The 24,352-nt window shown below is 28.2% G+C and overlaps 1 protein-coding gene across 1 annotated transcript in view; it reads left to right on the top strand.

The window, feature by feature from the left end:
* The first annotated feature begins 430 nt into the window (after positions 1-430).
* The window catches only part of LOC129958569 (inactive tyrosine-protein kinase 7-like), an 85,222-nt gene continuing 61,300 nt past the window's right edge, over positions 431-24,352 (top strand). The window contains exon 1 of the mRNA XM_056071131.1: positions 431-532. Within this exon, the coding sequence (XP_055927106.1) occupies positions 499-532 (34 nt within the window). The 5' untranslated portion in view covers positions 431-498. The remainder of the gene's footprint in view (positions 533-24,352) is intronic.

Below are 24,352 nucleotides of genomic sequence, written 5' to 3'. Positions count from 1 at the left end.
AGAGAAAAAGAAATGCCGCAGGGCAGGAGAGGGAAAAGCCATTTATTCCAAGTGGTTGGGATAAAGCAGGAGGGGAAAAAAATAAAAAAATAAAATTTCAACTCGCAATCCCGCTTTCCCACTCCCCTGAGGTGTTCACTATTTATCACAAAGCGTCGGTCACAGGAAGACGCTCCTACCGGCGAAATTTTCCAAAACTTCCTCTCAAAATTCTACTGCTAGGGTATATTCCATAGTCAACCTTCCAAATAAAGCTAATTTGTTATTGTTTGGCGTATAGGAAAAGCAAAAACTTATCTTCAGCGTAATACAACAGCGCACTATTTTTTTTCCTTTGCGCGCACGTATACAAGAGCGTCCGCGTCAGCTGTATGTATCATAGCATTTGGCTTTTCCAGCTGCCCTGTGTTAGTCGCAGAAATGAGGCCTGTTACGAAGGGTTGAAGCTTCTTATCAGAGGAAGATATTCACGATCTGGTAACGGAAAAGCGCCAAAACATGAAATACATCGTGGTGATAACTGTAGCCCTCTGTAAGTGATTCTTTTTACTTTGTTTTCTTAGATGGCGCCTTACTTTTATCTGGTAGAAGAGATGTCAAATATGTTTTTCTATTTTCCCACTCAAAGAGTTCTCGAAGGCGGTATGAAGCTTGCGGCTTGTTGATGTATATTTTTTTTCTGTGTTTTAAATATAAAAATTTAGGATTACGAGTTGGAAGAATATGAAGTAAAATTTCTTTTAATAAATTATTTAATATTATGAAAATTATAAAACTATGAAAATTTTTATATTTGGTGTTTTGCATTTGAACTTAAAGGAATTAGAAGTAATTTTTGTTTTAAGATGGATTTATTTTAATAAATTAATACATTTTTTTTCTTTATTTAGCGGTTTATTAATTTTTTTTACATTATCGCTTGGAATATTAAAAATCATGTCAGAAATTATTTTTTGAAATACAATATAAGGGAAGAGTGAAATTATTAAGATGAACGAAGAGCTTGTAAAATTAACTTTAATATCACTTGTCAGCGTTCAAAGAAAGATTTCAAAATCCTGTAAATAACCTACCTTTGTATATTAATTATATTCGTTCGTAAAAGCTTATAAAATAACGCTCACTCTGAAATATAAACGGATGAGGTTTTCTACTCTTGCGAATTGTCACCATTTAAATAATTGTTGCGAAATCACTTATTTTAAATCGAATTAAATGCTCTTGTGTCCTCAGAAACATTAATTTTACACAAGCACAACCATACTAACTGTCATATGGTGTTTAATATTTCAGTTTACTTTTGAAAACAACAACAAACTGTTGTGTCATTGAGTAAAAAAAAACAGTTATTTGTTATAAATATATAAAAGTTTTTCTTATATAACTTAATATTTCAGCATTGCTTTATAATAATTTTCACTTAAATTTTATCCAACTGAAGATTTCAAGAAATATGTATTTAAAGAAGTCATGTAATTGATTGAGTCTGGTAATGGTCATACTTAATTCATCATTGTAATTTGTACACTTGCAATTGAGAATTTGAAGTTCTTTCTCGCACAGAATGAGATGTTAAAAAATATGTTGTGTGCTGTATGGATTCTCTTCATAGAGAGGAATCGGGACAATATTATTGAAATTTCCCAGCTTTTGGCTAAAAGCTAATACCTAAATATTCCTCCATATGCCTCCCACCATATTCCGGATTTTGTTTTATGAAGGTTTTTAAACGCTTCTTTTGGTAGGAAGTTACAGCAATGAAATAAATCACAAGGTACATTTCAAGATTTGCTGGAAAAGTTGAAATATTTCTTTGTGACATTTGTAAAAAACAATTTTTTTAATAGCAATTTTTACGTTTTTATTTATTTGTCCGAAAAGAAAAAAAAAAAATTACATTTGTGAAAGATTTTTTTTTATTATTTGTTTATGTATGTCATTAAAACTCCATATCATAACTCCATTCAAGATATTCGAGACAACAATTACATGTGGGTTGTTCTGCAGATTATATTGCACTGACGAATAAAACTTTAATAATCATCTAATATTTTGTCCATGTTCATTCTAAAGGTTAAACAACCCAGAAATTCAGCTGTTTGCAAGACGCGCATTCTCTTTGGGAAGTTATCTGTTTACACAGCTTAATTCAGCGGCTGTGCGTGCTTTTCATCCGCTTCTTTTTACTTTCAGGATTTTGATCCAGATCCTACTAGGAGTTGATCGTCTGCCGTTTTGTAATTTCAGAAGCATATAAAGTGATAACTTTGAAACGCAACTACTTAAATATATCAAATTTGGTATGTGATTTTGTGACTACAATTGCAGTTCTGAGTCAAATTTTGGTTTGAATCGGTTTGGAAAAACGAGTGTAAAACACAAATTTGTTTTTCGGATATTATTAACCACATGGCAGGGATTTATCGCCAAAACACTAGTCTAGGTTAACACGATAGATTCAGTAACAATGCTAAATTCACGCCAAAAGTTAGTATTTCTTAAGTATCGTCAGCCAATGCCATGAATGGCGTTCTAAGCCTTACCCGAAGTCCTCAATTTTTTGCGGAGGTTTGGGGCTAATACCTTTATTAGAGTGTATGTGAGAAAATTTTGATTAGACTACTCCTATTTGTTATTATTTCACTGTCTACTTAAACTGTATTTTTCTTCTTTCACCTTCACGCCTTTCTTAAATAATAATAATTAAAAAAAAAAAAACATGTTTTTTTTGTTGTTTTTTTTTTAATCATCAAACACCTGCTGTCTGTCAAATGGCTTTCCTGAATTATTAGAATAAACGAAGATCACGATTTATAATTTTCGTGCACTTCATTTATTTCTCAATGTTTTGTTTTCACTTCCCTTTTTCTTAACTTGTGAATTCATTGCCGTTTTTTGCAAAATGTTGTTAATTATAATTTTAAAACGTGAGCTTAATACAGCGAATTGTGACATAATTGATAAAGTTTTCTTAGACTGAAGAAATTCTTAATACTATTAAAATTATTTTATAATACATTTTTTTATTTTAAAAATAGGCTTATATTTAAATTTGCTAGTTGAATGTAAATAAATAATCGTCTTTGAGTCAAATATTTTTTATATATTTACATGCTTAATTAGCTCGTGTTGTATTCATTTATAGTTGACGCTTTAGATATAATTTGACTACTCTGATTAAATTCTCTTCATTTCCCAACAATTTTTTAAATATATTTCTTAAAAATTCGCTGCGCAGTTTAAAAAAAATATTTATGACTTAGATTAGCAGATTAATACTCTTAAATTTTTAATTCCTGCATTGTTTCTTGAATAAAAAATAATATTTTAAAGTCAGTTGCTTTACTAGTGTTGTTAATATCTGCTTAATTTTAGTTTCAAAATAGTTGGGTGAAAATTAGCCAATTGGAATTGATGTGAAGTAATAATCAATAAATGTATTAGTCTGAATGTTCATGGTGTTTACTCTCCTCAATGACAGTAGCTATATTGACACTTGTACTAAAGTTTGTAAAACGTGGAGTATTACTAAAGTCTTTTTTGAATTATTATTATTATTTCAAATAGGTTCATATCTTTAATTATTAACGAATTAACTATTTAATTATTTGTCTCGGAACCTCCACTTGAATTTTGATTTATGTTTTAATATTTGTGAGCAAAATTTTAAAGACCTATAGCATAAAAATGTTTGTATGATAGCAGAGGTAAGTTATCACATACCTAATCAGCTGTTGACGGCTTCATGATGAAGGCGTTATAAACGAGAAAATAAAAATATATTTATTACTGGTTGATGAACCCAGTGTTGCTCGAGATAAAAATTCTCTCACATATAATATTTTTAGCGTAAAAACTATTATTTTTTAAGTTCTTTTATGGTTTAAAATGTTGTTTTTTTTTAAATTGAGATTAGAATATCATTTGAACAAAACGATTTTTAAAAACTGCCGTTAGCTAATTTTCTCTGTAAGTTATTAATATTTATTTTATTAGTGGGAAAACAGGGGCTAGTTGTAACAATTTTTGGAAAAAGGCTTTTTTAAAAATGTATTTGGGATTCCTTGGTTATTATTACTATGTTTTATTGCTTAACTATTCATTGGCAATATGAATTATAAAATATTCAACTTTTTTTTAAAAATTTAGAACGAAAAATATTTTTTCAAAGTTTTTTTACTGTTATAACTTGTCTCGGATATGGGGCAAATTGTAACAGACTTGTTCGCATTATAAAAATAAAAACAATATTTAAAATCATTTTTTACCATTATTTAAATAATTTAAATGCACAAGATATTTGGCAATGATTGTCACTTGGTATAGTAATAATACATTTTATTAAGTAATTTACATTAAAAAAAAGATTATTCAATCAACATAAAAGTCTGTCTACATCTGTATCAGAATTGAAGTTACTTCAAGCAAACGATACGCTGCTTCTTATCACACACGTTTTGTACTCAAATTTTGCAAATAATTAAGTATTAAGCCCATTTTCTTTCTTGAGAATTGCGGGCCACGGTGGTTTGTTTTTAATGTCCTGACTCTGCAGTGGGAGTGTAACTGGTTCGAGACAGGATTTCTTTGAAGAAAGTCATGTAAGCAAATCTGCCATACTCTAAATCTGAAGGGGCCGAATGTCTCCCCACCCCCCCGGTGTGGCGCGGAAGAAGGAAGAGGACGTGCCAGTTAAAATGCTGTCTTGACCGTTGCTCAAAATTACGTGATCTATCCCAAAATAGCCCTGATGGGATGCTAATGAAATATGCTTAAAAATAATATATCGACAGAGTTACTGTCGATATCTTGCATTGCTGCAAGATAGAGGCAAACCATTCTTTTTAAAATCAGTATTTAGATCAAAATCCTTTCCTTCGTCCTTTTTTTTCTTCTTTTCTTCCTCCTTAAACTTTTCTTTTTGTTTTCATTGCTTATTAGTTATATCGTCGTTTTATTTTCTCACTGCTTCTTTATCTAGTAGGTAAGTTAAGAATTTTTATGTATCTTTATTTTTTTATTTATTTTTTTATTTTTTTTATTTAGAGTCTGTGTTAGATTCTTTCAGGGGTGAATTCTTAGACGGAGATCTGAATTAGTATTTTAATATTTAAAGCAGAATGTGTTAAGTACGTGAATGGAAGAGAAATCTAGCAAATTCTTATCTGTTGCAATTTAAGCCATTGCATAGTTACGTACATTTTTGGTGAAGCATTGATTTTGACATTCAATTTTGTTGCCTATAAAAAAAAATACTGCATTTGGGAAAAAAATAAACGTGACTTTTTACAACCTAATATATCGACAAAGGAGATAAGTAAAAATATTTTTAAATATAGTGAATCAACTTATCATAAATCGAATTACGAAATATTTTTTCACTTACTAATTAAAATGGAGCACGTGCTCACAAATTCTCACTATCCGTTTCCACAGAGAACTTAGCTTACTATTGTAATAGGGCTCACTGAGGAATCAATATTTAGTGAAAGTTCTGATTATAAATTTTAAAAACCATGGCGTAGCGTGCGTATTACAACTTACCCCTGTTACAGCTTAATGCTGCAAATTTTCTTTATTAATATTGAAGTATAGGTTAGTGGTTTGAAAGAGCATTTTGAGACAATTAATTAAGTAGTTAAATTATATATTAATAAAATAACTAGTTGTTCTGAAACAAATTCTTAATTTTCGGCATTTAAAGTTTTCTTTTAGATTTCCGTTTATGCATTCAGGCAACGGCTCTTGTTATGTATTTTTACTCTTCAGAAATAAAAACTGCATTATATGCTTGCGAAAAATCTGACTTTCTTTGCCTTCATTTGAATTTGAGCGATGCACATGATTTTTCTTTTATGCATCATTAAATTGTAACTCGGAATTTCTCTTCTAAAATTCAATGTTACTTATTTATTATTTAGTTGAAAATTCAGGTAAAGATACTGTAAAATTTTATTGACAGTATTTAATTAAATGAATTTTAGATTTATTTAAAGAAAACAGTAAAACATTTTCCAAAATATTAAGAAAATAGAAATATCAAAAAATAAAGTTCCAAAGTTTCAGCATTGCCACTGAATATTTATAAATATCTTCATTTCAATATCACTTGCAAGTATTCATTTATTTAAGGTTAGGGAAATTAATAAAAAATGAAGGGAAAAAAATCAAACAGAAATAAATTAGGCATCATTGAAAAGGTTCATGCATTTGTAGTAGATAGGTTCTCGTTCGTCTTTTAGACTTCTGCTCTCATAATGATTTGGGTCGGTCCCTCATCTGACACCTTTTTCATGCTCTTGCAGAAGCTTTATTATTCTTCTCTTCGTTTCAACAATTGACTTAAGTTTGCTTTTCACTTTTTACTACTTTAAAATCAATAAAAGTGCCGTCCAAAGACATGAAATAGAAGCGAAAGTTTTTTTTTTTTTTTTTTTTTTTTTTTTTTTAAATTAAGAAGAGTAGTTTGTGGTAGAAAAAAGTAAAAAATTTGGTTGATTTTTAATTAATGAATGTTGCAGGAAAAATTTTCAGAATTTTTATCTGATTTACTACATTAGAAAATTTTGGCAAGTAACTTCATCAATAATTTTCTAATAGCAAGTTTGACGTTCCTTATGCTTCAGATCTAAAAAGAATTATCTCAATCTGTTAGACAAAAAAAAAAAAAAAAAACCTTGAAGATATATGTTGATTGAGAGACGAAAATTAGAGAGGTTATCTGTCAAATACAGAATCTGATTCCATTGATTAAAGAGAATATATTAATGAAGCATATTTTTGTAAAGATCAAATTCCTTTGATTTCAGTAAAAAGTTTTATCTGCTGTTAGATAATGATAACAATTATTTAATCTATTTCTCTTACAACTCTGTAATGATTTTCAGCATCCGTTTTTGGATTTCCTTTTAGCACCTTTTTGACCTGTGTATAAAAGAGACTGTTTATTTAAATCTGCTATCTCATTTCTTTCAATCGCTGGAACTAATTCAATGGATTTCTTCAATAGGCTTCTTTCATTCAAAATTCTTGATCAAGTTTTATGATTTGTTTTTGTTTTTAATTATTGATAATCTCTTAACTTAAAATCCAGATTACCAAACATTTATTTATTTTCGGCAGATAAATATGATTTGAAAGGCTGTACTAGAATCAACACATGCCCCTGACATTGCATTCATTTTACCATGCCATATGTTGTTAGAGAGATACGAATTAACATATCGTCTGAAACGAAAATACCATAGAAATATGAAGGGGAAAAATAAAAATTTTGTATACAGATTTTGAATTGTATTTCTACTTATCACATACAAAGAGAAAGTCACTAATTCGAAACCAGTATTTGGATAAAATTTGCGCAGTATTAGGGGAAAAAAAAAAAAAAAAAACACGTTTGGAAGGATGTCTATGAACAAGATAATCTTATAATGTGAAGTTCTACGCGGATTAAATTTGGTATGTGGCTTTACACCATAATTCATTTTCAAAATATTATCTAATTTTGGGCTACATCTATCTTCATAGTTAGGATAACTAAATGAACACAAAATGTGCATGCAATGTGTGATAAAGTGGAATGAAATACTAATTATTATTTCAACTTTTGAAACTCTGCTATAGCTACATTTGCCCTTTTTTATCCAAGATCCTGCTTTAGTTTTGTGCCTCACTATGAATTTTTAGAATTATTTCGAAAAATGCATCTGAAAAATTGTAAATATATTTACATTACAAAAAGAAATAGATTCTTAGCTGTTCTCTTTTAACTAACAGCTCTCCAATTACTTGGATATTTGTTGCAGAATTTTTTATTTATTTATTATTGTGTAGTGAAAGAGCCTCGGTTAAATCTCGGATATGATTTCAAGTACTAAATAAAAAGATCTTTTCTTCCTGTCTGAAAGGAAGGGAAAATTGACGCTTGAAAGGAATGAAAAAGAAATTTCTACTTTATTATTCCAAATAATATTTTCTAGTTTATCAACTTTTTGAATCTGCGCTACGTCTTAAATAAAGTAGAACAATTGCAGATTATTCTATTAATTGAAGTAGAATAATTGTAGAAACGATTATTATTTAAACCTCGTAAAATAAATATCTTAATCATTCTTCTGTAATACATTTATTTATTTTGATGCGATATTTTATTCAGTTTCTCTTTATTTCAGGATTCGATTTTAACATGATAATTCTGTTTTTCTGATTAAAAAATATATTTCATTGAATAAGAGTCCAGTTTCCTCTGAAAACTTTTGCTATCAAGTTGCATATTTTATTCTTCCAAAATACGTTTTTCAGAAATAGAAATTTGGCAGTTTCGTTGGTATATATTTTAAATTTGAAATGAATTAAGTCAATCGCTAATTACGTAAAAAATTAACGTTTTAAGTTTTAAATGATGACGAGCGTCAGCTTATTAAAAAAAACTTTTTACTTAAAAAAAATCTGTAAAAAATTATCATTTCTTCCTTTGCAATAGAATAAATGTTGTTATTAAATATTAGATTACTTTATGTTGACTGCAACTTGAATGATTTTGGATATGAAAGATTCAATACATCATCCGTACTTTTTCTTACCTTACTTCATGATTTTTTTTTGTTATTATATATATCGAAAAAGTAATGCTATTCTAATTATAAAAAGTGAAAATAAGAAGAAAAGTTAAGAGTTAACTATTATGGAAAAGTAAAATCCTAATTTCATTTTTTTTTAAACTTCAAATATATTTAGATTTACCAACACTATTTTCGTTTTGGACTCTCAATTTTTTTTGGCAGGCTTGTTTTTAATTTATTGCTGCTGAATCAAAAATCCTTAACCTTGAAGAAATATAGATATTTAAAAATGAGACATATGAAATGTACATTATTTAGTTTATTGTTAATATATGATTTGTTAGATATTAACTAAATATATTTATAAATCACTGCTATCTTGAATCATGGAAATACTTATTGTACATAGATCTCAACCTTATTTTCCTCACCATACATACATAGCTGTGGATGTAAAAATGGACTATTTTAATATATATATATAATTTAGCTTCACTGTATATATATATATATACACAGTGAAGCTGAATTTCACGCAATTTTTGCATCTTATTCATTTATCAAATTTTGCTGTTAGAAAAATATAATTCGCTAATCACTGTACCCGAGGCTTCTTGTGTCATATATCTGATGAATATAAATTATATATATATATATATATATATATATATATATATATATATATATATATATATAATAAATAAAAAGCAAAATATGCATAATTTTACATTATATAATTTTTGCATTCTTTTATTCAACCCATTAGATGTTTTAGAACACCCCAATCTAATTTAAATAGTATCTTTATGCAAAAATTTTGAAAAATGAGCGAAATTAAAGAAATAGACGTTTAGAAATGAAATTTATGTCGTTGAAAAGCTAATTTTTAAATTTTAAATGATGTAAAAATAAATTATATGTTATGATATGCTCGAAAATTGCGGCGGAAAAACATGTCATTCGATCCCATTTCGCACCCTTTCCAGGCCGTAGACTTTTTTTTAATAGCGCAGAGATAATTAATCTCTCTAAGTGTTTAGGAATATGCATGCTAAATTTTGTTTGATTTTGTCAAGGGATGTGAAATTGTATAAAGTTGAAACAAACGAAAATTCAATTTTTATTTACAGGACTAGCAAGAAATGAGTTTTTTCTTCAGATGGCTCTTGAATGCGCTCTATTGGTCCAAATGAAATAAAATCTGAATTTCAAATAGTTCTAAGAATACTCTTGGCATTTATTAAATACAAAATTTTAGTATCACAATTCACCAATAGATGGCGCGGTAGAACAAATAGTATTTATTTATATGTTTATATACTGAAAATGAGAAACATCTTTTGGGTTACAGCATATGTCTAGTAGAATTATTCTTTGGGTAACATCCACGATTGTGAAATTTGGTTGCACGCACGATACCCAGGAACAACCCTTGCGTCCTGAAAAAAAAATGTCAGTATGATGCGGTTTTACAGCTTCATTTATCATTGGACCTACTTTTTTCGAAATGGATGCAAATGGTATCCAAACTTGTTTCGTCACAAGAGAACGGTACCGTGATATGCTGAGAAATTTTGTTATCCCACAATTTCAACAGTGTGGATGCCTTCAGAATATCATTTTCATGCAGAATGGCGCACTGTTTATTCTTTAGATGTATAATTTTTAAATTTAATAATAAATTATTAAAAAAATGCATATCTACATACATTTTTATATTCACATCTACATTTACAAATTACATACATTTTCTTTTTTCTCTGAAGCATCGTAATAAGAGGTCTTTTTTTTTTTTTTTGTATAACTGGTTAACAATTATTAATGTTTTAAATCAGTTAAATATTATTTAATATCTTTTAAGTTGTCTATAATTTTTCACATTGTGTGTTTCAGTTTTAAAATGTCAACAAATTTGCATTTCACACAAAATCTCTTTTTAAGTGATAATTTAGGAACTTTTGTTTGCAATAGACATAGGAATGTTTTTGCTTTTCTTTGATTTAACGACAAAGAATTTTTCAGTTTAATTAAGTTATTAACTGAATTTTTGGTGAAACCTGTTTCTTGAAGCTGTTATTTCAAGGATATCGACGAATTTTCATTCTTTTAAAATCTCATTTCCTCTTCAAAATTTAAACACCTACAATTGTGATGAATATCACAAGTGTAATTATTCACCTTGTATTAAATAAAAATGATTCATTCATATAATGTGCAGTCTCATGAAATAATCTATACAAAAATGTAGCATTTAAGGTATGTTCCTACCCTAAAGTTTTAGAAATAGATGTTTTATTTGTTCCAATTATAGACAACACATTTAGGTATACAAAAAAGCTTTATTTTCGCTTTTACGATTATTATGAATAAAGTTATAGTATAAATTATAAACCAGAAGTTTGAAATAATATATGGTTATAGTATAAATTATGAAGAACATTTTAAAACCGGAAGAGGGCATTTAAAGAGCTATAAAATCACAAGCAATTTATTTGAACAGCCGTTTTCTTATTCTCAAGCAATATTTTGCTTTAAAATGTAGACTTGAATTTCCTTTATTTTTTTTTTATTTGTTCCTGGGAACTTTATCTTTTCTTTCTTTTTTCCTTTTTTTTAAAAAAAAATTATATATATATATATATATATATATATATATATATATATATATATATATATATTTGAGCTTAAAATTGAGAAACCATATGTAACTGAATGGCTGTGACCCGGTTATTGCTATTAATACTTTGAAAATTTTAGATCAAGATGCAATGTTGAAATACCGTAATGTAAATGAAATAAATATTATAAGTAAACCTTTGTCGTCAAACTACAATGAGGTATTTGAAAACATGAAAATTTTTGGCAGCATTTAGAATTTTTGAAAGATCATTGGCAGAGCGAAAATTGCTATGAAGAGTATATTATGGAAATTATGATTCTAAAGTTCTTATGACAGTGAAAGGTATTTGCAAGAAAACCACAATCCTAAGAATGTATAATGGGACATATACAAAAAGAAAACAGTACAAAATTATTACAAAATAAAATGAGAATGCGTAAAGGAGAAGTTGAAATTCATAATAAATTTATAGACAAAAAATGACCTACTGTGAGATTTTTATTCGTAAAAATGTTTAAAAGTCTAGAAAACATGCAATATATTGTAAATGCAGCTTTTTTTTTCTTTGCTGTTGTTGCATTCAAACTCTATATTCCAAGGCCAGATATCTGTTATAACATAATAAAAACATTTTTCAAAACAATTCATACGGCCTTTTCGATTCAGCTATAAAAACAAATAAAAATTAATTTACTCACCACTTAGCAATAAAAATTTGTTCAGGGATGATTATATGATCATACAGAATAATAATGAAATTTTTAACAATCTTTAATAGATCATTTTGCTCAAAGAAGTTTTAGTTTAGCAGGAAAAATCAAGGTGTAGATATTGCAGCTCTATTATTTAATTAATGATATGAGAATTTGTAACCTATTGATCCATTGATGTTTTAAAATTACATGGGAATTTTCGAAGAGCGGATGTAGATATAGATACATATTGCCTATTACAATATGACACAAAAGTAACGTATGGCCGGCGTCCTGGCATAGGGGTAGCGCGTTTCCCCCGTGATTTAGGCGTCCTGGGTTCGAGTCCCGGTTTGGGCATGGTTGTTCTTCCTGTGAGATGTGTGAATGTGCCCTTGTAAAAAGGGGTTGTGCAAGCGAATGAGTGATGCGTGAGTAGTCAAGTCGTACTCGTGGCACAAGATGGCTCTACGATAAAAACAACTCCCCCTTAGGCTTAAATCGGCTGCCTTTGGCAATCCGGCTTGTCCGTGGCAAGTGCCATAAGAAACAACAACAACAAAGTAACGTATAAAATTAAATATTATAAAAATAAAATCAGTTTACATCTTTTTTAACGAAAATTTGACCTGCAAATGTGGCTAATTTTAACATTCTAAAGAGATAACAAAATTTTCTGTGTTGTATTTAAATCTTTAAATGCTTTTCCTGGAAAACTGCATTTCATGTTATTTTCATTTGCGGTAAACAACCTTTCAGAAAATGTTTTTAAGTTTTTCTACAAAACTGGGAATATTTCCAAAACTTTTTAGAGTTTCTGGAAAACTTAATTCATAACGCAGCTAAATATATTAATTATGTATTGTGTAAAAATAATCGATATATATAAATTAGAATACACTAGAGGATGTTTGGCGTAACTACAAATATTCACTAAAATTTAGTTAAAAATTGCTTATAATTTGAACGTTAATAAAATTTCTATTGGACTTTTTATTTTTGTTCCCCATTATATTTGAAAATATGTTTTTTATTAAAATTTTACAAATTTCAAAAAAAGGGCTCCGACGGTAGGCACTTACCTTAAGAAAATTTGAATTCAGTTGTATATATATAATACAAATATCTTTAATCATAAATCAGCATACATATGCTTCAGTAAATATCATAACATCATCATATAACTTGGTAATTAGTGAATAAACTTAACGAACTCTAATTTCAAGTTATACGAGGGCCTCTTAAACAATTTTAGAATTTACTTTTTGAAATACTGATATAAATAAATGATAAATTTAGAGCATTTTTGAAATTGAAAATGGCACAGCTTGAATCCTTAAAAATTTCGTTTCTCCTTTTTTAAATTGTAAGCTACATGTATTTCTAAATAAAAATAATTAAATACATGGCTTTAAATGGATTATTATTATGCAGTATGTTATGGATTGGAGCGATTATTCCGATGAAAAATTTTATGAACTAATTCAGCTTAAAAATATAGGCTTACAATCAAGAACATTCGAGTATCTACCTAAAACAAGGCTTCTGAATTTTTTTTTTCCCATTTGTGTCGATCAGAAACATTTCGGCCGCCAGGAGAACTTGAAAATAAATATCAATTAAAAATAACAAAAATAAATTCAGGCCCTATATATAAATTAGTAAATAGTTCCTAGGCTATAACCAACGAGAGTGATCTTCGCAAAACGTTCTCGCATTGTCTCTAATAGAATTGTTATCCCACAAAACGCCTTGTATGGCATTGGTGTACAGTAGTTACGAAATATTTACCTTTGACGTTAATGCAGCAATCCTTGGCGGGTTGTTTGGCGATTAATCCCTGGCATGCGGTTGGAAGTATTCGAAAATCGAATTTGTTTTTTAGACGCATTTTTCCAAACCAATTCAAACTACAATTTGATACAGAATTACAATTGTAATCACAAAACCACATACTAAATTTGATATATTTAAGTGATTACGTCAACGAGTTATTTCGTTTGCATATTACTGAAAGTACAGACCGACAGACGGTCAATCCCGTGTTGGATTTCGCTTAAAAGTGTCTAGACTATGGAGGTTAATTCTGTGTATCGAATTTCATCTATCTAGCTCTCTATGTTTTGTAGTCGTGTTAAATTATATACGAACAGCCGTACAGACAGATTTCCTCTGAGTGGAGTTTGCTCAAAGTTTTATACATATATACAAATTTAGTGTAAAGACTATATACCCAAATTTCATCCGTCTCGATCAATGCATTGAGTTATCTTTGTCACAGACAGACTAACACAGAGACGGACATTTTCCAAAAATGTGTTTTTTGAACTCAGAGAGATTTAAAACGTGGAGATTCGTCAAAATCTCGAATTCGAATTTTTTGGCGATTACTGTAGTTTCTCTATACTGCATATACGAGTAGGTTAAAAAAATACTGAAGAAAGAAAAGAAATCTTCATTAGAAATAAATCTTTCGAACTGAACAACGAAAGTGAAACAAACGATACCTTTGCAATGCATTTACTTTAGTAAAGCCAGCCCATTCACGATCATTTCCACCCCTTTTGTGAACACCTCTCTTCCACCCTCCACGCACCTGCCTTCAATGATCAGCATTATTTGAAGTATAGAAAAATAAATAAATAATTTAATCAGATTTTTTTTAATGCATTGCTTTTTTTTAGTAGATGAAGTAATTTTTTTTTCATTATACTTTTTTTTTGCGAGTTACTGTATATTATAACTAATATTAGATACCTGAAACATATCTGTATTGTTTTTTTTTATTTTTATTGTTGCGTATTGTATATATCAGTTGTAAGAATGGTGGCATAGCTGGTTAGAAAAGTTTTGTAATATGCTGCAATTTTTAAGAATCTTTTTCATGATTATGATATTTAAAATTTAGAATTGTGATTACCTTGTAGTTTCTTATACAGGAATAGCTTGATTTAATACAGCTATCTGTTAAATGAATTAGAACAAGCATTCACATTATTGTACTTATTATTAGCCGTTCTGAGATAATAACGATAATAATTTCCTTTTGAAATTTTAAGTGAATTTCTATTCTTATGAAACAAATTGAAACGATAATTTTTGAAGTCTAAATATTATGTTATTTTAAATATTCAACACCCTGTTTGGAAGCTCTGTGACATGCTAAAATTCATTAACAAAATTGCTATTAAGTATTTTAATAATCAAGCAGGTTGCATGAAAAATACTAAATTCTTGCTTTAAATTATGCCTTCTATTAATCAGTTTTTTTAGAGTTGTTGAAGAAAGGACTGTCTGCTCTCCACATGTGCGCATTCTCAGCACGAATATGTTTTCTTGGATGAGGCATGTAAGGTTGTGATACCATCATGTCTTTTCAAATAGAGAGATAACCTGCCAATTGTAAGAGTGTGAGTGGAAATCAAATGTCAGTCTGATGGCCTGGTAGACCAGGAGCGTCGGAGAAAAGCGGGATACGTGGAAAAACGCAAGGGAAGGCTGGAAAGATGTTTATTCAAATTCCATTTTCGGTTGTTAATGTCAATTTATCATAATTCGTTTTTGAATTATATAGTAATTTTTGAAATGTTACCGACTTTACTGCTGATTTAGAAAACGCCAGTTACTTTCATTCTTCATAAAAAATACCCTATCTAAAAATACCTTTAAAAGTAAAATTAAATAGTTTAATTTAATTTTAGTAACTTTAATAAAACTCGGAATTCGAAATCTGAAGTCTAATAAGTTAGAGAATTAATTCAATATTTCAATAACATAAGTTTTTATTCTTATTTTAAAATAATTATTGGCCAATTAAATGCAAGCTTTTTTCAAGCAATTCAAAGTACTGTAAATTTTAAAATAAAAAGAAAAAAGAAACCCCTCAAAAATAAAAAAAAAGTGAAAGAAAGGAAAACAAAACAAAATATTTTTGAATTGTATAGAAATTTGAAAAAAAAAAAAAAAAAGCAACATATATTCCAATTGTATAAACTGAAATAAATCGGAGTAATGAACATTTATCTATTGAAAAAAATCTTTAACTTAAATTCAAATAGAAATTTAAAATATATAAATTATAAAATTGGAAAAGAGCATTTTTTTTTCAAATTTATAAAACTAGAAAGATTATACTTTTTTGAAAATATAATAGCATACATTACAGAAAAGCATGTGGATTAAAAAGAAAAGAAAAGAAAAATAAAAGCCAATAAGCTTTCCACTGGCATACAAAACAAGGTCTTGAAATCCAATCGAAAATATAATTATGAATGATTCTTGATGATCAAGAAAATACGATAATTATCGAAAGCTCGATAATTATCAAAATTTATGTTGCTATGAACTGTAAATAAGCCTATCTATCATTAAAAATATTCTTTAACTTAAATACAAAATAAAATATTTTAATGCAAAATATATTATGAAACTGAAAAAGAGCTGCTTTAAATATATAAAACTATAAAACTTAAACATTTTTTAAAATATGAAATTAGAAAAATTATTCATTTTCAAAAATTTAAAAGTGCATACTACAGAAAAGCATGCTGTTTAAATAGTTAAAAAAATACTTTCTACTTATATACAATACAATTCCTTGAAATCTATTCTTAAAATCTTCCAATAATGATTGTCGATAGTCATGTAAATTTGATCAATATCGAAAGTTCAATCAAGACCGAGTACACGAACTAATTTTGAGAAAAATCGGAATTTCCAAGAGCTACTAATGGTCAGGCTTTAGGAAGTGTTAGTTTTTTTTCCATTGTTCATTATTCCTGTGTCCCTTAAGGTAGAGGACAAGGGATTCCCATTTATAAAATGTGCATTTACGTAAATTTTCATTTCACATGTGTTGTTACCAATTATGTAAAAACCCATTTTAGAATTAGTGTATAACCTGTGTTATATGTGTAGAAAGAATTTTATGACTGACGATTAAACTTTCCCATTGTAATTCTGTCTTGCATTAAATGTGATACTAATCTCCCTTAAGTTTATTATTGTTGGAAGATTTGAAAAGCTCTTACGTTTTTTACTGAAAATTTCTGTGATCTCGTATCGCTTTGTGCATATACTGAATTTTTAACTCCAATGCGCTATTGAAAGCTTAAATTTTGTGCTGTAGTTTTTATATTTGTTTTCATCTTGAATACGGAATTTGAAGATATCAGTAATACTAATTTTGAGAAAAGCTTTTTTAATTCCGTAGAAGGCTATATTAAGCTTTCAATAGTGTATTATCTTACAGTAAGCTATATTATTTGTTTTTCTTACTAAAGAAAGTTACATTTTAATTTGAAATTTATTTAATAAGAATTTTTATATTGGGTCCCCTTGGCTGCCTAGAGAAACAATACAAAGGTAAAAAAAAAAAAAAAAATGCCAATTTCGACAGTAAAAATGTAAAAAAAAAAAAAAAATATTATAATAAATTAAGATTTTTTGGATTTTTTTTAAATCATGAGAACAATTTAAAAAAAAATTGGACTTTCGTTTAAAATCGAATTTTATAGCAAATTTAGTTTTGTACCTTACAATATATATATATATATATATATATATATATATATATATATATATATATATATGTGTGTGTGTGTGTGTGTATAAGTACATCCTGAAATTTAAACTTGTAAAAGTCATAAGGAAAGAATTAAACAAAAACAAACAAAAAAAATGCTTTCAAAATGATGACAACATTCGAATACTTCGTGAAGCATATCTGCTCCCAGTTTAAAAATTAAATACATTATTTTAATGTCATTAATAATTAATATCTTGCTTAATGTCTTAATTATACCATCATATTTTAATTAATTAGATAAATGCTTTTAAAATTAAATAATGTTTAGCATTTGTTGCTGTACAGATACATTTTGAGTTCAGTTATTTGTATAATTTTTTAAACTTAATTCTTATAGGTTACAAAATTGCTTTGTGATTATTTTTGGAAGAAATTTCGGATGTTTAAAATAGATAAAGCATAAAAAAATTTGTTTGAATTGTAAAGATATCTGAAAATAAAGATACATAATTCTTTTATTATATTTAAATAGAAATTTATTGCTGGTATTTTTCAGTTTAGGGAAGCGAAAACAATTTTTTCCAAAATGACATGCATAAAGCCTTTTTATATAATAAAATATGACAGTATTTATAGAAATTTTAACAAAAATTTTGTACAAAGATGAAAAACAATGAAGGGCAACAAATATAAGCACTTAAATTTTCATCAAATTCTTCTTAGTTTCGTTTTCGATAAATGGGATTCACACAAATGTACAATTGATAGAATCTCCATATAAACAAGCATTGAAAGCGAAAATTAGCTGTGAGCATCAATTTACTGCGTCACGAACCATGATTCCTGGTCACGATGCTGATAAATGGATTTTTTTTTTCACAGACTGATATTAAAAAATCGTTTTTTTTTTTTTTTTTTTTTTTTTAGGTAAATCGAAAATGGGCGCAGTCCTAGTTTTGATGTGTTGCCACGTGAAAGAAATTCGTTGAATTTCTCTCACTAGCCACTTGGCAAAATAAAGAGATAAAGTATACAATTGTTTCACATAGCATGGATTCTTTAATTAAACAGTCATTAGAGTATGCTGAATTTTTTTACTATTTTGATCAAATTGCTTTTAAATTTGAATCTGTCTGTGATTTTTTCTGTCTGTGAAAGAAACTATCTTTCTGGAAAGGGACCTGTAATAAAATGTGTTGCCAGTTTATCAGAATTTGTTACGTATTTTTTACGAAAACTGTTTATATAAAAAAATTAAAATCAATCAGAAGCACACAGTGTAAGTAGGGGAAAAAGTTGAATCCAATTTTCAATGTGTAAGGGACCTTAGCTAGATTATCCGGCTCCTTAAGTCAATTGAATAACTTGTTCGAAACAGAGAGCCGTGCAAAATGTTAGATAGAACGTATAGAAATTATTTAATTTAGAATTAAATATCGTTTTAATTTAGGATGTTAGTCTCATGGATTTTTTTCATTTTTTGAAGCTAATTTTCAGCTTGCTTGCAGACTTGTGTTCTATTTTTTGAAACACTTTTACCCTTGTTTCATGCTTGTAAAGATGAAATTTTGTTTTCACTTTTCACTTTCACTTTTTTCTTTTGTCACTTTCATTTTCACTTTTGTTTTCACTTTGCACTTCCACTTTTTTCTTTTGTCACTTTCATTTTCACTTTTGTTTTCACTTTTCACTTTCTTTCACCTATATTAGAAATCTAAAATTTAGTGCATTTATTGGTTCCCGTTGACAATAAAATATTTTTAGTACATTTATTGGTTGCCATTGGCAATGAAATATTGTAATAATTTTTTTGCTCTTCAATTGTCAATTAATATATTTATTGAGCAAAAAACTGATTTCACAGAAGCGGCTCCATCTAAAAGTTAATTTGAAAAATATTAATTTTTGGATTCCATAATATTTCTAGCCTTGATATTTAAGACTAAAAAGCAAAAAATAGTAAAAATAAAGAGATTTTAAATTCCGTTTTATTAGTATAGTTAAAAGTAGGAAATTATATATATATATTTTATCGAAACTATTCTGTAGTAACTAAGACACTTGAAAGAAATAAAGAAATTCTTGGATATTCACAGACATTTCATAAATGGGATTAAAATTCCAATTTGCTTAGAATATTTGGCAGTTTTGAAATAAAGTATGAGAAATTAAGAATATTAACAAAAGATAAAAAAAAAATATTTATTCTTTGAATGTGAATGTTTTCTAGAGTGAGCTATAATATTTATTCTTCTAGTAGCATATTAAATATATATAGATTTAAAGAAAATGGAATTTTTATTCTCGGAAATCGAGAATATTAAGAGAAAGGTGTATTCTTCGCGATGAAATTTTCTATGCTCGTTTAGAATAACCTTAAAGAAAATTTGATTATTGCAGATTTGGTATTGTGGTTTGCGTGGCAGTGTTCGATTCCGGGATAGGGACCTTTTACCTGTTTTTTAAGCTACAATGGTTATCAAAAGAAATTAAGACTAAAAACTATAAAAATAATAAAGAAAAAGTATTTATTCTTTTTTCAGTTTATTAAATTATTTTTTTTAAATAAAACATATGGTGGTGAAAACAAGAATTGTAAAAGCACAAGGCGCAAAAAACGGCATAATAAGTTCACAATAAACATCATAAGAAGGGGGGAAAAACTGATTATGTAAAAATTAAATACCTAATAAATGTGATATTGATTCCATTTTACTGAATTTTTTTCTATCTGCGCCTCGTGTTTTTACAGTTTTTATTTTGATTCATAGATTTTTGATAATTCCCCCCATTTTAAAACACTCATAAAAGCCTTTTTTAAAGTTTATTTTTCACTAAATATTTTTCTTGCAGTTTCCCTGACTCTTTCAGAAATGGAAAGACTTGGTAAGCCTTCTTGCTGTAATAAAATATAGTAAGAGCAAAATTGCAACTGCAAAGTTGTTAAGGTTTACCTCTATTCCTCACGGGGAAAAAGACTTGCTCCCACATATCAGGGCATAACTTGGTAGAGAGCTTTGATTATTTTCGTTTTCTCTGTGTAAGCAGGAACTGCGACAGGTTTTGATTTATGAGATATTTTTGAAGAGAATTGTATTCTGAGAATCTCATGCAGTTTAGCGATAAATAAATGCAGTTTTGTTTTTAATTAAGAATAGAATCACTCTTATCTATTATAAGTATTTATTCCAGATAATTTAAGGAACCATCACTTCAATTTCTATTTCCAGTATTAAAAATACGTACAATAATTTGATTGGAGAATCGAGTAGAAATGATAACAATAAAAAATGTCCTGTTTAATGTTAGCATTTACAGTCGGCTTATTCTATATATTGTTTTTAGACAACAGTTATAAATCATTTTAAAATTGTTCTCCTTAGAAAATTAGGAATAAATAAAAGGGTAATGACAGAACTGGGAAATGAGGGAAAAGACAGAGAATTTTATCAATCTGGAAATCAGTGAAATTCGTGAAAGTATCAAAAAAATCAGGGAAAAGTGTCGATGAGAGCAATTCGCGCCAAGCATTATCCCGGTCGGCGATTTCGCGTAATCATTTCCCTGCATCTGAAGCCTAATGTTGCCAACATCAGCAACCCAGGACAGCTTTCTTTGAAGGGTATGGTGACTCTTGGAATTTCTTTACAATAAGAAGAGCTATAAATTATTGAGTATGGCTAACAACAATTTCAATGAAACTTTCTAAAAGATCGATTTTCATTTAAAACACACACACACACAAAAACAACAACAAACAAACAAACAAACAAAACAAAAACAGAATGGGTTAATAATTTTGGTTCGATCTGCTCTTGCCACCTTGCAGCAATGGTATATTATTATTAAAAATGATAATGATCACTGCAAGAGTTATCTTGAGAGAGAATTTCTGATCAATAAAGATTGTCTATGGGAAAATATCAAAGAACAAACACTCATTGCAATAAGAATAGCTATAATAGAATTTAAGCAAATGGTGGAATAAGTAATTTTGAAGTATCGAAACAATTTGTTTTTATTGCAAGGAATTCACGAGCTAAATATAAAGAAAATAAAGAGAGGAAACGAAAAGAATGAAAGGAACTAAGCGAAAATTTGAAAAGAAAAAAACAAGAGATTAAAGTTTAGTTTGAAGAATTAAAATTTAAAAAAGAAAAAAAAATTCTTGAGGTAGCTCAAAAAGAGAATTTAAGAATTGAAAAAGAAATTGCAGAGCTCAAAATTTTACAAAAGAAGCCCTTAAAATTTTTTAATTCACTTAAAGCAGGACTGGTTGTTTTAGACCAAGTGTTTTTATTAGTATTTTAATAACCGACATTTCAATTTTGTAATGAATAATTATTTTTTGTAATTTTTTAAGTTTAAGTGTATTATGCAAGCAATTATTGTTTGTTACTGGAGATTTTCTCTGTACATTAGTATCTTATGTGTGGCTTTATTTGTAACAACAAATTGAATTAAAAAAAACTTATATTCATTTATAAAAGCAGTTTTTGATTAGAACAATTAATTTCTTATGATTTGTCGAAGAAAAAAAAATATTTGAAGCAATATTTTGGCAGTCTCTCTTCTTTAAATTTTTGTTATAATATTTAATTTTAGCTACGTATAATTATACAAAATTTATAATTATGCTGCAACATTTTATTCAAGCATTTATGCAAAGAGCTCTAATCATTTATTGAACTGTTTTAAAATTTTGAATTATTTTAAAATATAAGAACGAAGTAAATTTCTCTCACTCTTCGTTTATTTTCATCTTTTTCGGTGGTATAATTTTGCCGATGAAAAAACAAAACAAACGGGAATGATAAATAATAAGTGTCCCCCCCCCAAGTCAAATTATGAAAATGATGAACAACACTGAACGTCTAAATTATCGCTTTTGTAGATGATGTTCAAGCTATCAGTTGTCTCTTGTAGTTTCATTACTACTGTTGGTATGAAGTGATATAATGACTATAAACGAAAGAGTTTATTGTAATCGATTAACGTCTCGTGTTTGGAACTTTACAAATAAACTATTTCCTGATTGCTAATTATTTCCATTACTCACCTCTTTGTTGATGTAACGATGACGTCCCAAGTTTACAAAATCGCTCCGATAAGTGACTAGACACAGAAGATCAGAGATGAAAGAAACAAAATGCACTTTTATCATCCTATCTGACAAAGGAGCCGATTCAAGCTGTGTGTGTTTCTGTGTCGTGAGAAACAGAAGTTGAACACTCGCTTTTTGACAAGATTATCGGGTAATTTTAGAATTATGGTCGGATGGTTTATAAACACGATCGCGGGCGGAGATATCACTAATATAAAATTCCGAATTTAGAAATATTTACAAGTAGATCAAAGGCAAGTCGATAAAGTCCTTTTTGTTTTACTATCAAATAAGCGCGTGGCTTTGCGGGACAGACCCATTTGAATGCTCTGAACTTGTAAAGCTTTGCGTCTGTTTATTATTTATTGATATCAAGATTATTTATTCAAGATTATTTTATTGGTACTTAGTACAAGCGTTGCGTGGGCTCAAAAGTTGATTAAGCAATACTATTCTCTGAGTAAAACTGGGAACTTGAAACTTGTATTTATTTAATTCTGAAATAATTCTTAGTTCACCAAAAGTTTTTCTTAAAATATGGACATCGACAATTTAGGAAGAAATCTTTCGGTAAAGATTTTATGAAACTGAAAAGAATAACTATGACGTGAAAAATATTTAATTTCATTTGAGTAAAAATAACTTTTTTTAAAATTAAGTTTTAATTTAAGATAAATTTTAAGTATAAAAATGAGTTATTTCAGTCAACTGTTTTTAATTCATTTAAAGCGTTTATGAAAACGAAGATAGTTTTTAATTTTTTTTATTAAAATAAAACTTTTTGAATTCCTCTTTGAGATATGGGTCATCATCTTTATCATGTTTTACAAGATTCAAAATATCCCCCCCCCCCTATCTTAAGCGGAGCCGAAAGAGTTTTTACAAAACATTGATGAAAAGAGAGACAGAGTCGCTTCTCAAAGTCATGTTTTAGAGCTAGTTATGGAAAGGTATGATATGGTACTAAATGAGAAATTTCTAATAATCTTTCAATAGGACTCTGCTTCTAGTGTCAAATTAGAATTTCTTGAAATATGTTAAAGTGTTTGCATCCTTGAAGCTCAATTTTTTCTGAATTTCTATCAACTTTGCTTCCTTACCAGAAGGTGAACGAAATATCGTTCTTTCTAGCAACTTCGCTTTTAGATGAGATACATTTTTAAACTAACGGTAGTTGTTTCTCTGAAAAAAGGTTTCCCCAAAATTTTGTCTCATACTCTCCAATAATGGTCTTATCCTTTTCTCCATGGATGAAAATGTGAACCTTCTCTAAAGTTGCGAATGCCTTGTATAACAGAGATGAATATTAAACTCTGAAATGACAATCTTTAACTTGCAATTGACAGATGGTATAAATATAACCAACCGCACCTAAAATTTTCAGTCATCGGTCTTGAATTTACAGCATGTACATCACTCGTTCGCCGTAACGAAGTTTTTCCTTGTAAGTGAACGACTGTTTGTAGAAAGATACACTTGGTTAAGACTTTGATCGATTTTACAATGATAATAATTTGATGCAATGGAGTTTATCAAAAATCTTTACATATGTAGAAATGAAAAATGTAAAATTTCATGAGGGTCTCTTTTCTGACTTCAGTAATGTTTCGAATTATTAAACTGTCATAAGTGATCTCATATTTGAGCTTCTGAATAATGTCAGTTGACCAAAACGCTCGTTAAAGGAAGCCATAACCGTAATTTAAGTATTATTATTATTATACAAAATACATTATATAAAAGTAAAAGAAATGCGGGATATTTTACTGAATGTGTGTTAATTGCTTTTATTTTTAAAGAAATTCCGAAACCATTCCTAAGTCACGAATTTAGGTAGACAATTTTACT

The sequence above is a fragment of the Argiope bruennichi genome, chromosome X1 (assembly GCF_947563725.1).
Source record: "Argiope bruennichi chromosome X1, qqArgBrue1.1, whole genome shotgun sequence".
Classification (NCBI taxonomy): Eukaryota; Metazoa; Arthropoda; class Arachnida; order Araneae; family Araneidae; genus Argiope; species Argiope bruennichi.
This window is presented reverse-complemented; position numbering and strand designations above follow the sequence as displayed.